Source organism: Sciurus vulgaris, assembly GCF_902686455.1.
Source record: "Sciurus vulgaris genome assembly, chromosome: 2".
In the NCBI taxonomy this organism is placed as follows: domain Eukaryota; kingdom Metazoa; phylum Chordata; class Mammalia; order Rodentia; family Sciuridae; genus Sciurus; species Sciurus vulgaris.
The window spans coordinates 174,953,068-174,965,251 of record NC_136462.1 but is presented as its reverse complement, the minus strand read 5'-3'; the positions used below and the strand labels follow the sequence as shown (position 1 = coordinate 174,965,251).

The 12,184-nt window shown below is 41.1% G+C and overlaps 1 protein-coding gene across 2 annotated transcripts in view; it reads right to left on the bottom strand.

The window, feature by feature from the left end:
- Window positions 1-12,184, bottom strand: part of LOC306655005 (attractin-like) — a 121,867-nt gene that overhangs the window by 654 nt on the left and 109,029 nt on the right. For both annotated transcript variants that reach the window (XM_079129139.1, XM_079129140.1), the window contains exon 30: window positions 4,213-4,274. In XM_079129139.1, the coding sequence (XP_078985265.1) occupies window positions 4,260-4,274 (15 nt within the window). In that variant the 3' untranslated portion in view covers window positions 4,213-4,259. The remainder of the gene's footprint in view (window positions 1-4,212; window positions 4,275-12,184) is intronic.

Here is a 12,184-nt window from a genome sequence, read left to right as displayed (position 1 = left end):
CTGAGCTTCCTCTGCTCAATTCACAAGAGCTAGATTGTGGAACCAACCTAGATGCCCTTCAGTAGATGAATGGATAAAGAAACTGTGGCATGTATACACAATGGAATATTATTCAGCTATAAAGAAGAATAAAATTATGGCATTTGCAGGTAAATGGATGGAGCTGGAGAATATTATGCTAAGTGAAATAAGCCAATCCCAAAAAACCAAACATCATCTGTTTGGTCGTGGGGGTGGGAGGGAGGCAAGAATGGAGGAAGGATGGATTTCATAGAGGAAAATGAGGGGTTGGGAGGGAAGGAAAAATAATAGAATGAGACAAACATCATTACTCTATGTACATGTATGATTATGCAAATGGTGTGACTCTATGTACAATCAGAGAAATGATAGATGTACCCCTTTTGTGTACAATGAATAAAAAAAGAAAAGAAAAGAACTGAGCTGCCTCTTAGGTGGGAGGTGCTTTGTAGTGTTGAAGGGAATGAATATTCAGAAAGCAGGGGTTGATTATGGATAAAGTTTTCTGGATTGGGAGGTTCATATGGAATCTTACCTAGCCTCATTAGCATCTAAGTATGCAGCTAAGGGGTGGGTGATGACCCATGGTAATCAGTCAAAATGAGCAGAAAGGTCAAGTTTGGTCAGGAGGTTCTTCTGGTGTGCCTGTGTGAAACCAATTGGATCTGGCGTGGAGAGCATGGCCACCTTGTGGTCAGAAAGACTGCTTTTGTCCAGTCATATGGTGGAAGGATGCCTGGCTGAGCCAGCTCCCAGGCTATCCACACCTATTTCCCCCTGCCCTATCTCATTAATTCTAATACTTTATCTGTAGATTCTTTAGAAATTTTAGGAATACAATCATATCATGAGTAATGATGATGTCCATCCTTTACTTACTTTTTTTTTTTTTTTAATCTTTCTGTAGTGGTTAGAACCTCCATTACAATGTGGAATAGAAGTGATATCGGATATCTGTCTCTTTCTCTTTAAGAATGTATTTTGCTGCTGACTTTCTATAGATCCTTAATCAGATTTAAAGAAGTTTCTTTCTATTCCTAGTTTTGAAGAGGTTTTTAAATGAAGAGCTATTAACTTTTTATTAAATGTTTCCCTCAGCAATGAAGATGATCAGATCATTCTCCTCCTTTATGCAAATAATGTGATTTATACTGATTGCCTGTCTTATGCTAAATCAATCTTGCAATTCCTACATAAATCCAACCGGGTTATGAGTTAGTAGCATTTCTATTACTGACAGATTTTGTTTCTTCTTTCATGAGAGTGTCTTGTAAATTTGTTTCTCATGATATTTTTGTCGGGTTGTGCTAGGATCATAACACAAATTGCAGTGTGTTCCTTCCTTATCCTTTCTTGAGAATTAGTTATATTGATATTATTTCTTTCTTAAAAGGTTATGTTACCAATGAAGCCACAAGGCCTACAGTTTTCACTGCAGGAAAATTTAAACTATGTATAAATATTATATTTATTTTTAAAATAAATATAGACTGTTTGGGTTTTCTATCTCTTCTGTGTCAGTTTTGATAAGGTGTAAATAGTCCTCTTTTTAATTTTCCCATTCCATCTGTTATGTTCTCAAATTTATTCACATGTAGTTGTTCATTAAATACTCTTCTGAGGGGAAAATGTAGAATTTGGAGTAATACTCCCTTTTATTTCCAACATTGGTATTTAAAATATCATTCTTTTCAAATATCCAATTTAGCAGTTGGGCATGGTGGCACATGCCTGTAATCCCAGCAACTTCTGAGACTGAGGTAGGCAGTTCCAAGTTCAAGGCCAGCCTCAGCAATTTAGCAAGGTCCTAAGCAATTTAGCAAGACCACCTCAAAATAAAAAATAAAAAAAGGGATAGGATTGTGACTCAGTGGTGAAGCACTGCAGGGTACAATCCCTGGTATAAATTTTTTTTAAAAAAAATCTAAATTATGGTTCTTTTAATCCTGTCTACTGGACTTCTTTCCTTAGATCATTAATTTCTGCACCTATTTACATGCCATACTTCCTTCTACTTTCCTTTTAAAAAATTTTTGGTGGAGGGTACTGGGGATTGAACCCAGAGGCACTTTACCACTGAACTACATCCCCAACCCTTTTTGTCTTTTATTTTGAAGTAGGGTCTTGCTAAGTTGCTCAGGGTCTCACTAAATTGCCCAGGCTGGCCCTGAACTTGCAGTCTTCCTGCCTCAACCTACCAAGTCACTAGGATAACAAGCCTGTGCTGCCATTCCCAGTCCTGCTGTTTTCTTTAGGTTTAATGAGCACTTTTTTTTTTCTAATTTATTGAGAGGAATGTGTTTTCTAATATATGCCTTTTTTCTTTTCCTCCACTACTGGAGACTAAACCTTGGGGCACTCTAGTACTAAGTTATATTCACAGCCCTTATATTAAAAAATATGGGACAGGGTCTCACTAAATTGCTGAATCTGGTCTCAAATTTATGATCTTCCTGCCTCAGTCTGCCAAGTAGCTGGGATTATTGGTGTGTGTCACTGCATGGGGCTCTGATATTCTTTTTAACTATTCTGTGACAGAATACCTTAAATTTATTTGAAAATAGTTGAAGTGGGAAATTATTTCCAACCTAAAATTTAGTAATCAAACTCTTAATCAAATTGTGAGGACAAAAATAAAGACATTTGGGCTGGGGGTGTAGCTCAGCAGTAGAACACTTGCCTGGCATGTAAGTGGTCCCAGGTTCAATCCCCAGCTCCCTGCCCCCTGCAAAAAGACATTTTTATTTCCAGTAGGGGAAGCTCACAGGAAAGGGAAGGCACCTCCCATGTACATTTCTCAGGAACCTCCTGGAAAATATGCTCCAGTGAAAGGAGGGGATATACAGCAAAGTTATGACATGGAAACAGACTTCAACAGAGGAGGAAGGTGCAGGACATTCCTAAGATGACAGTCGTGCACAGCAGGCCTGGGACAACTTAGTGCTCTGGAGGGCAGGAGGCTAACAGGGCTCCAGGGCACACGTCTCCAAGAGAACACCTGCTTGGGTTTCACCATAGTGACAGATGTTTCATTTCTGTCAGAGGACAGGCATTAATCAGGTATAGGTTTGTAGAAAAGACAAACATGGAAAAGACAAAACATGGCAAATATTAGATTTAGGATAACCAGAGAGTGATCACTTATTCAGAAAACAGGGAGGCACTGAGTTCAATTCAGCTGTGAATAACTGTGTTAGGGTCATAATAACATGAATAGGGTTCACTAATCTGGCCAAACCCTAAGATATAACTGAATCAAATGAACGCGAGGCAGGAGATTTTGTATGCATGTGTGGTGTGGAGGGAGTTGCTGGGTGGGGCAATGTGAGACAATAAATCCTCATCTCCTAGAGGACATCAAGAGATAACTGAACTGAAAATCAAGAATTAGTGTGAGTGTAGAGAGGTACAAAACAGCCAGAACAATTTAAATTGGGGGAGGAGATAACGGGAAGGTGTGAGGCAGGCTGTTGTGGCTTTCTCTTATAAGCACGGCAGCATGTATTCACCTTTTAAAATTGTTTCTATATAGTATTTCCAGAAAAATGAAATTAAAATAAGCAAGACTATGAAACTAAAAGAGAGAATCCTGGGGGCTGAAAAATAACCACTTTTAGCTTCAAAACTACATGATCAATCACTGGAATAATCATCTCTTAAACAAGAGGAAGCATACATGTAGCTCACATCAATAATCATAGTTAACATTTAGTCCAAAACTATTTCCATATGAAGATACAGTTTAGCTGTAATTTAGTATAGGGTACATGCAAAGCTGCCCCCACCCAAGCCAGAACATGCAAATCAAATGTTTTCCTTTTATCAGTTTAGACTGAGTTTACATTAATGTAACTGACATGCAACTTTTCAGGACACATATAAAGTAATTTTGATCTTTTGGGAAACATAGGATTATTATTTTATCTTTTTTAATTTTAAATTTTTACAGGACTAGGGATTGAACCCAGGGGTGCTCTAGCACAGAGCTACATCCCAGTCCTTTACATTTTTTAAATTTTGAGATAGGGTTTCACTAAAGTACCAAATTGACTTGACTTGCAATCTTTGTGCCTCAAACTGGGATTACAGGTAAATGTTACCACATCTGGCTATTCCTTTATTTTTTATGAGTTGATTATGTAATTAAGGACTTAATTTTAAAAAAGGTATTATTTATATGAAAGAAATTACCTGAAGAAAGTTTTGAAGAACCGCACCAGGTCCATAAAGTTGATGTGTTAAAAGAAGGCGATCTGTGGTAGAAAAACAGGTGGCAGGTTATTTGGCTACAAAATAGCACCACTGACTCAGCCTCCTCATTTCAAGAGTTAGGCTGAAAGACAGACTTTACATTTTTAAAAAAGTTAATGAAAAAATTTTTCACTTAGGGCAAAGTGCCCCACCCTTTAGTTTCTTTCCTTGTTGGGTTGCAAACCCCAAAACCTATTCTAAGGCTTCCACACAACTTCCTACAGCCTCCTCTGCACTGTACACTGGATCCGAAGTTCCTTCAGTCTGACCCCTCAGACCCCTATCCTGAAACCCCAGTGGTGACACTGTAACCCCAATGATGGGCAAAAGGATCTGCTCCCTCCCTTCCAGCCCCTCCCTTGGACACAATGCTCTCTTCTGCTCTCTTGGCTCCATCCCAGGACTGACCCTTGGATCTACCTCAGGTGGGCCGACTCTGTTTAAGTCCTCATTCTTCAACATTTGTGTACCCAATGTGTATTCAACTCAAGATGCTTTCCTTTGTTTATGAAATTGTGTCTTGAGTTTTGCTACATTATCATCTGACAATATGTTATCAGGTGGAACTCAATTTTACTATACAGTCAACAGTCTTTAGACCCCCCCCCAAAAAAAAAATACATTGTGCCAACCCACAATGTATTTCAGCAAATTTAAGACACCATACCGAAAGAGGCAAGATTATTTTGTGTACTACTTTTTTTTTCCACACTGGGAATTGAACCCAGAGTCTCCCGCATATTAGGCAAGTGGTCTACCACTGAACTACACTCCCAGCCCTTATTTTTGTACTATTAAGAAAAAAACTGGGGCTGGGGAGATAGCTCAGTCGGTAGAGTGCTTGCCTTGCAAGCACAAGGCCCTGGGGTTTGATCCCCAACACCACAAAAAAAAAAAAAAAAAAAAAAAAAAAAACCAAAAAAACTGTCAAACACTGCCAGGTGTTTTAAATCATTGGCTGTAAGATACATTGTGGTTTCAGGCATTTTAGAATATGAAGAAATGTGTATCTCAGTTCATTAAATATAATAATTGTGACCGGGATCACCTACAATTTACTTACTATTGGCCAGATGTCAAGGTGTTTCCCCTCCTTTCTTTAGAGAGTAAAGCCCTCTTGAAGAGACATAGGTACCAGTTTAGTATCTCTCATCTGGAAATGCTTGAGAGTAGTATTTCAAAATCTGAAATTTTTTTTTGATCTGGGAATATTTGCCTAGACTTTACCAGCTGAATATCCTGAAGGTGAAAATTCAAAATCCAAAATGCTCTAAAATCTGAAACTTTTTTTTTTTTTCAGTGCTAGGGGTTGAACCCAGGGCCTCATAAATGGTAGAATAAGCACTCTACCACTAAGTCAATTCCCTGCCCTTCAAAATATTTCATTCTGAATCAAACATCATTACCCTATGTAAATGAATGATTACGCAAATGATATGCTGTTACTCCATGTACAAACAGAAACAACATGTATCCCATTTGTTTACAATAAAAATAAATTAAAATAAAAAAAATTTCATTCTGAGCCAAGCGTGGTGGCAAATTCCTATAATCCCAGTGGCTTGGGAAACTGAGGCTGAGGCTGAGGCAGAAGGATTGTGAGTTCAAAGCCAGCCTCAGCAACTTAGCAAGGCCCTGAGCAACTCAGTGAGACCCTCTCTAATAACATATATATACAGATACCCTGTCTCTAATAAGATATATATATGGAAAATGAAATTAAAATAACAAAGACTATGAAAATAAAAGAAAGAATCCCAGGGTAACTGTCTCAAATAAGATATATATACCCTGTCTCTAATAAGACTACATCCCCAGCCCTTTATATATATATTATAGGGCTGGGGATGTGGCTCGGTGGTTAAGCACCCCTGGGTTCAATCTCTAGTACAAAAAAATTTTTTTTTTTTTTTTTTTTTTTTTTTTATTCTGAGGCAGTCTTGATAAATGGCCCAGGCTGGCCTTGAACTGGTGATCCTCCTGCCTCAACCACTCACTTGGGTTGAAGTGAAGGACTCCACTCTGGAGCTATCATCTTTCTGAGCACCATCATACAACCTACGTACGACCCACCTCTACCTCCTTATCCTGCTCTGATTTTCTTCTCAGCTCTTACATTCATTTATGGTTTTTTTCTTCCACTAGAAAGTAGAATCTGTGAGAATGGAGGACAGGGGCTCTACCCTTCCGTAATGACTACCATATCTCCAGTGCTCAGAGTAGATGTGCCCAGAGGAACACATAATAGGCATGTTAATAAAAATTTGCTGAATAAATGAATATGATAATTGAGAAAAAAAAATGACCTCTTTCTCCCAAGACTCAGCATGAAATTATTGATTTTTCTTTCTTTCAAGAACGGGGTCATGGCTGCAACTATAGTTTAAATTTTGTTAACTATAAAATTTAAAACAACATTTTTCATTCTTTTTGGTTTCATTTTTCAAAATAATATTCCAGTCAGAGTTTTTTTTACTGATTCTGAAAGTGATGAAATGGATTTGGGGGATTTCCTGAATGTGAAGATAATGAGAACTTCCTATACTAACTTCTATTTTAATACAAAGAAGAAAGTCTCATTCTTATTTATAAACAAAACTTACAGCATCATTCTTTTCCCTTTCGACAGTAGGTAGTTACATCCATAGTCTAAGGAACAGAAAGTCTGTGTCCCTACATTTCTACAAGTTGGTTCCAGCCCAACTTTCACCAAGATGCTTGCTTATGGCATGTTTGCCTCAAGTGCCTCCGGGTATGTTAGACAAATTCTAAGAAACTCAAAAGCCCAGCAAGCCCCAGAGATTTGAGCAAAATACAGTGGATCTCCACTTTCCGTACACTAATTCTGTGCTTCAAACAAATGTTTTTAGTGTGTTGTACTACTGTCCTTGATGCCAGGCCACCAGAGAGCCTCCTTCCCTGTCTGCAGTGGGTCCTCCTGGTCTTTTGGGGCCCAGCACTATCTCTCTCTCCCTCCCTCAGTCAGTCACCAATGGAACTGACGCACTCTGCTCTAGGATCTCTTGGCACTTGATTCACTTCCTTTTCAGGGCATGTGACAGTCTACTTTCTGGTCACATTCTACCTTCTGTTACAGCTGTGGATACAAAGATATCAAGATATCCTGGAGAAGACTGCTGTATTGTTCACCATGAAGACACCAATTCCTGACATTTTTTTTTTTTTTAATGGGATTGAACCCAGAGGCATTGTGCCACTGAGTTACATGGTCTCTTATTTAAATTTTATTTTTGAGACAGGGTCTTGAACTTGGGATCCTTCTGCCTCAGCCTCCTGAGTAGCTGGGATTGCAGGTTATGTACCACCATGCCTGGCAATTCCAGACTTTTTAATTGTTATAGGTGAAAGAATGAAAAGGTCATCTGTACCTGTCACACGAGAACAGAAATGCCATTATATTACAAAAAGTACTTTGGTTCCCAACTCTGCAGAGCTTGCTGCAGTAGAACCCCTGGCCCCTCTCCTACTCCTGTGTCTGAAGCACGTCCAAAGGCCACGCTTCGGGAAACTCAGAAATAAGAACTAAAAAAGCATCTCCTCCCATACTTAGTCCACTGAACAAAATCTTTAGTGGTTTAGGAACTGCACTGAAAAAATTAATCTTCACTTGTTTAGGTTAAAGCCCTGGAGGGAGGAGAGAGGGGTTGGGAAGGATAGGATAGAGGCGCAGAGGACAATGTGTTGAAGCAGAAGGGCCCATACATGATCTCTGGGAAAGGGAGGGAACAGAAAGGATGCTTTGGCATTTTTAAAGTGCCTAGGACTATGGAATGTCCGCATGGTCAGCCTATGGAGGATCTGGAACCTCAGTGACTATTCTGTATCCATGCTTGTCATACATGAGTGAGGGTGGTTGCCCTCGGTAAGAAGAGGGCCCAGGGCAGTAGGAGAAGCAGCCAGAAAATGAGGATCAGATCAAAGGAACATTTCCAAGTCTCTGGGGTCGGTGAAGCCCAGAGGTTTTTGTATGTCTCTGAGAGAAGGGAATGGGTCTCTGTGAAAACAGTTAGAGAATGAACTTCTCATCTTACTTAAAGCCTGAACCCAATGTACCCTAAGGGGAAAAAAAGAAACAGCTCTTATACTTAACTAACATGGAACAAATGTTTTCTTTAAAAAAAAAAAATCATGTGAATTTTGCATCTACTATGTGCTATCCACAAAGTACACACTCAAAAACTTTGAATGAATGAATGAATCAATGAATGAATATTGAATGACAATTGGGGAAAGATCACTGAGAGTTTGAAAAGAGAGAATAAAGAACTTCTACTTTATCTTTATCTTGGTGGAGACCAAGACCTTCAATGTTACAAGCAAGCAAACTAGGGGACGCTGGGCAAATGCTGACGACCTTGAGAGGGTCCATGCCTCACATCAGGTCCAGACAGAGCCTAAGTGGCCGTGGCTGCCCTCAGGGCTCCTGGTCTGATCATGCCAATCTTGGCACATAGTTCCGAACATTGCAAGGCTGGCAGCCAGGAGAGGACTGAGTCCTCCCATAAGGCCTTAGGTCTATTGTCTGCAAACGGCCAAGGGTGGAAGACTCTGTGGACACCAGCTGAGTGTCTCCTAACCTGGGTCCAGGACTATTACCAACTTGAATTTTCCAGGTTTTTAAAAACCAAAGTCTATACGGAACTCTATGTTGAGACCATAGCCCTGGACTGGATCCCAGTGACTCTCACCTGGTCTTACTCATTACCTGTCTAATGCTTCTTTGTGCTGGCACAGAAAATGTAGACCCCAGCTCTGGTCAGTACCACAAGGTCAGTTAATACCACTGAGCTGAAACCCCAGGAAACAACAGTGGTAAAAAACTGAGAAGAGGGGCGGAGATGTGGCTCAGTGGCAGAGTGCTTGCCTGGCAGTGTGAGGCCCTGGGTTTGACCTCAGCATCCCATATAAATAAATAAATAAATAAAATAAAAGATCCATTGACAACTAAAAAAAATTAAAAAGAAGGAAAGATTTATTTAAAAAAAAAAAAAAAAAAGACTGAGAAGAAACAGCTAGAGACACAGGTAAAAAGCAGGAGAGGAGACTCTCAAGAAGGAGGAGAATTCTCCCCCACAATGAAAACCACAAGCAGGACCAGAACCTTTTAAATGTAGTTTGGAATAAAGAAAGACTCATACTTTAACTGCAGTTCAGTTTGAAGTGTTTTTCACAGTTTTATGATTCCTAAGACTGAAGGTTCAGACACCAGCACCAGGAGTCATGTGAATGCATTGTCACTACACAATGCATGACCATATTTTGAGCTGGCATATTGCCCAGTGGTAGAGCACTTGCCTAGCAAGTCCTAGGGCTTGGGTTCAATCCCCAGCATCACCACACACACAAACTAAGTAACTAACTAAATATATAACTGGCATTACTCATAATAACTCAAAGGTGAAAACAATCCAAGTATCCTTTAGCAACAGATAAATGGATAAACAAATGTGCACAGATATTCCACAGACTATCATCCAGCTTTAACAAGAAATAAAATAATGAAACAGCCTAAACATGATTTTTTTTTCAAAATGTTTTAGTTATAGATGGACATAATACCCTCATTTTATTTATCTTTATGTGGTGCTGAGGATTGAACCCAGTGCCTACGCAAGTGCTCTACCCCTGAGCCACAACCCCAGCCCTCTAAACATGATCTTTGAAAACACTATGCCAAGTGAAAGAAGCTGGCCATGAAGGACCACACATTATATCATTTACTTCATTTAAAATGTCCAGCACAGGCAAATGGAGGCACAGGAAGAACAGGAGGGTGGCTGCCAGAGGTAGGACACACGGGGAAGGCCCGCTAATGGGCTTCCCCTGGGAGTAATAAAAATATTCCAAAAGTGATTGTGGTGAGGGCTGCACAGCTCTAGCGACCACTAAACCCCATGACTGCACTTCACCTGGGCGAGTTGTATGGGGTGTGAATTCTATCTCAGGGAAGCTGTTACTTTAAAACATGTATCTGAGGGAACAAAAGTTTCACACACCCCTTGCTCAGTACAGCCATCCTATCAGCACCCAGAAACATCCCTGCAAGCTGGAAGGAGCACCCAGTTCTCATGGCAAATCCTGGGTTGGCTTCCCTGGTGGACATGAAACGGCCAGCACGGAGAGGGCTTTAATGTCAGTTCCATCTACAATAACCACTTCTGTGCAGAGTGAGTGACGAGCCAAAGCCCAGCCCCACCACCCACCTCCCCACTGCACACACAACGCCTGCCTGTCCCTTCTCTGTCTTGAACACCTACCCCCCACACTGTGGGCACTGCAGAAGCCACTGAGCCCCTGCTCACCGGGAAAACAACTAGGAGAGCTTTCAGAAAGACCACGCTGAGGGAAGGGACCTCACCCACAGGAACCACTGGCCAGAAAAGGCGCCACTGGCCCCAACACACTGCCACTCTCCTACACACAGGTCTTTTCAGTCTGAGTATGTTGGGTTTTGAAAAAAATTTTTAAACTGCATCTACAAAGATTTTTATAGTTTGTTCCAAATTCCCGCAGCAGTTACAGGTTTTGATCTGTTTCTAATTATGGAAAAGAACCCCGGATCAGTCCAGAGGGAAGGAACTGAAGTTTGGCATTACCATTTATAAAGCACCAATGTTGACATGAATTTCTAAGTAAAGAATTAGATTTCCTTTGCTTTAAAAGCTGAGACTCAAAGGCTTCGCCTGCACTGAAAGTCATGCTGAAACTGAAGAGAACAAACTACTCTCCACCATTTAGATGTTTCCCCACTCTCTTCCTTATATGTCTCCACATTTTCACAGACTTTGTACTGTCGCAGAGAGGATGAGAGAGAGGGGGACACAATGTGTGTGTGTGTGTGTGTGTGTGTGGGCACGCCTGTGCATATGCACACACAAACAATTAAGCACTATTTTACACCTAGAAAAGCTACAGCCCTGGGAAAAGTAGAGCAATAAGGAACCTCTTGTGGAGAATGCCCAGGAGGACATGGGCTCAGCCCTCCGCACAGCACAGAGCCAGATCATTTCCAGCACAGAGCTAGCTTCGACTGAGCTCCTGGGAGCAGAGAACACACGATGCCAGAGGTCTAGTCACACCGTTGGTAGACACATCAGTCACCTGAACCACAGAGCAAAGACATGTTTCCCAGAGAACTTACCTGTGTTTAAGGACAGCTTGGTCGACTCAATGGTGAGCAGCCATTGCTTGTTTTCACAAGTGCTTCTGCTTGCAGCTTTCACACGTGGATCTGACTCAAGTCAGCAGCCCAGCCCAGGGAAGGAGAACCCAAAAATTGGGGGAAACCAACATCTCCTTGATTCTTACAATGATTACCTTGAAAAGCAAATGCAGGGAAGATCTGCTTCTAGAAGGACAGTTCTAACACCATGTCTGGGACTTCAGAGGGTGGAGCCACAGGCCACTGGGAGGAAAAAAACTAGAGCTGGCACGGGCAACGGCAGGGCTACCGCCACACAAGAGCTGCTTCTGTGCACGAACCCTCTTTCCCACCGGGGAAAACATCCATGGCGCAAGACAACATTCTCACCAAGACTGAAAAATGCTGATCACTTTACAGCTATAACAACACAGCCTGCTGTTCCAGTGGACCTGGACTATGACGAGGTCAGTAAGAAAACAATCTCAACTCTGAACAGGTCAATCAATCTTACGTACTAGATCCCAAATCAAGTTGGCTACATCAAGATATTCCAACAAATGTGTATGATCTATAACTGACAGTGTCGAATGTCACCAAATTGACCTTGTACCCAAGGACTGGGGACATGGCTCAGTGGCGGAGTGTGTGCTTAGCATGCTTGAGGCCCTGGCTTCAATCCCCAGCAAAAGAAGGAACAGAAAGGGAAAGGGAAAGAGATAGGCAAGACAGAGGGAAAGGAAAAGGGAA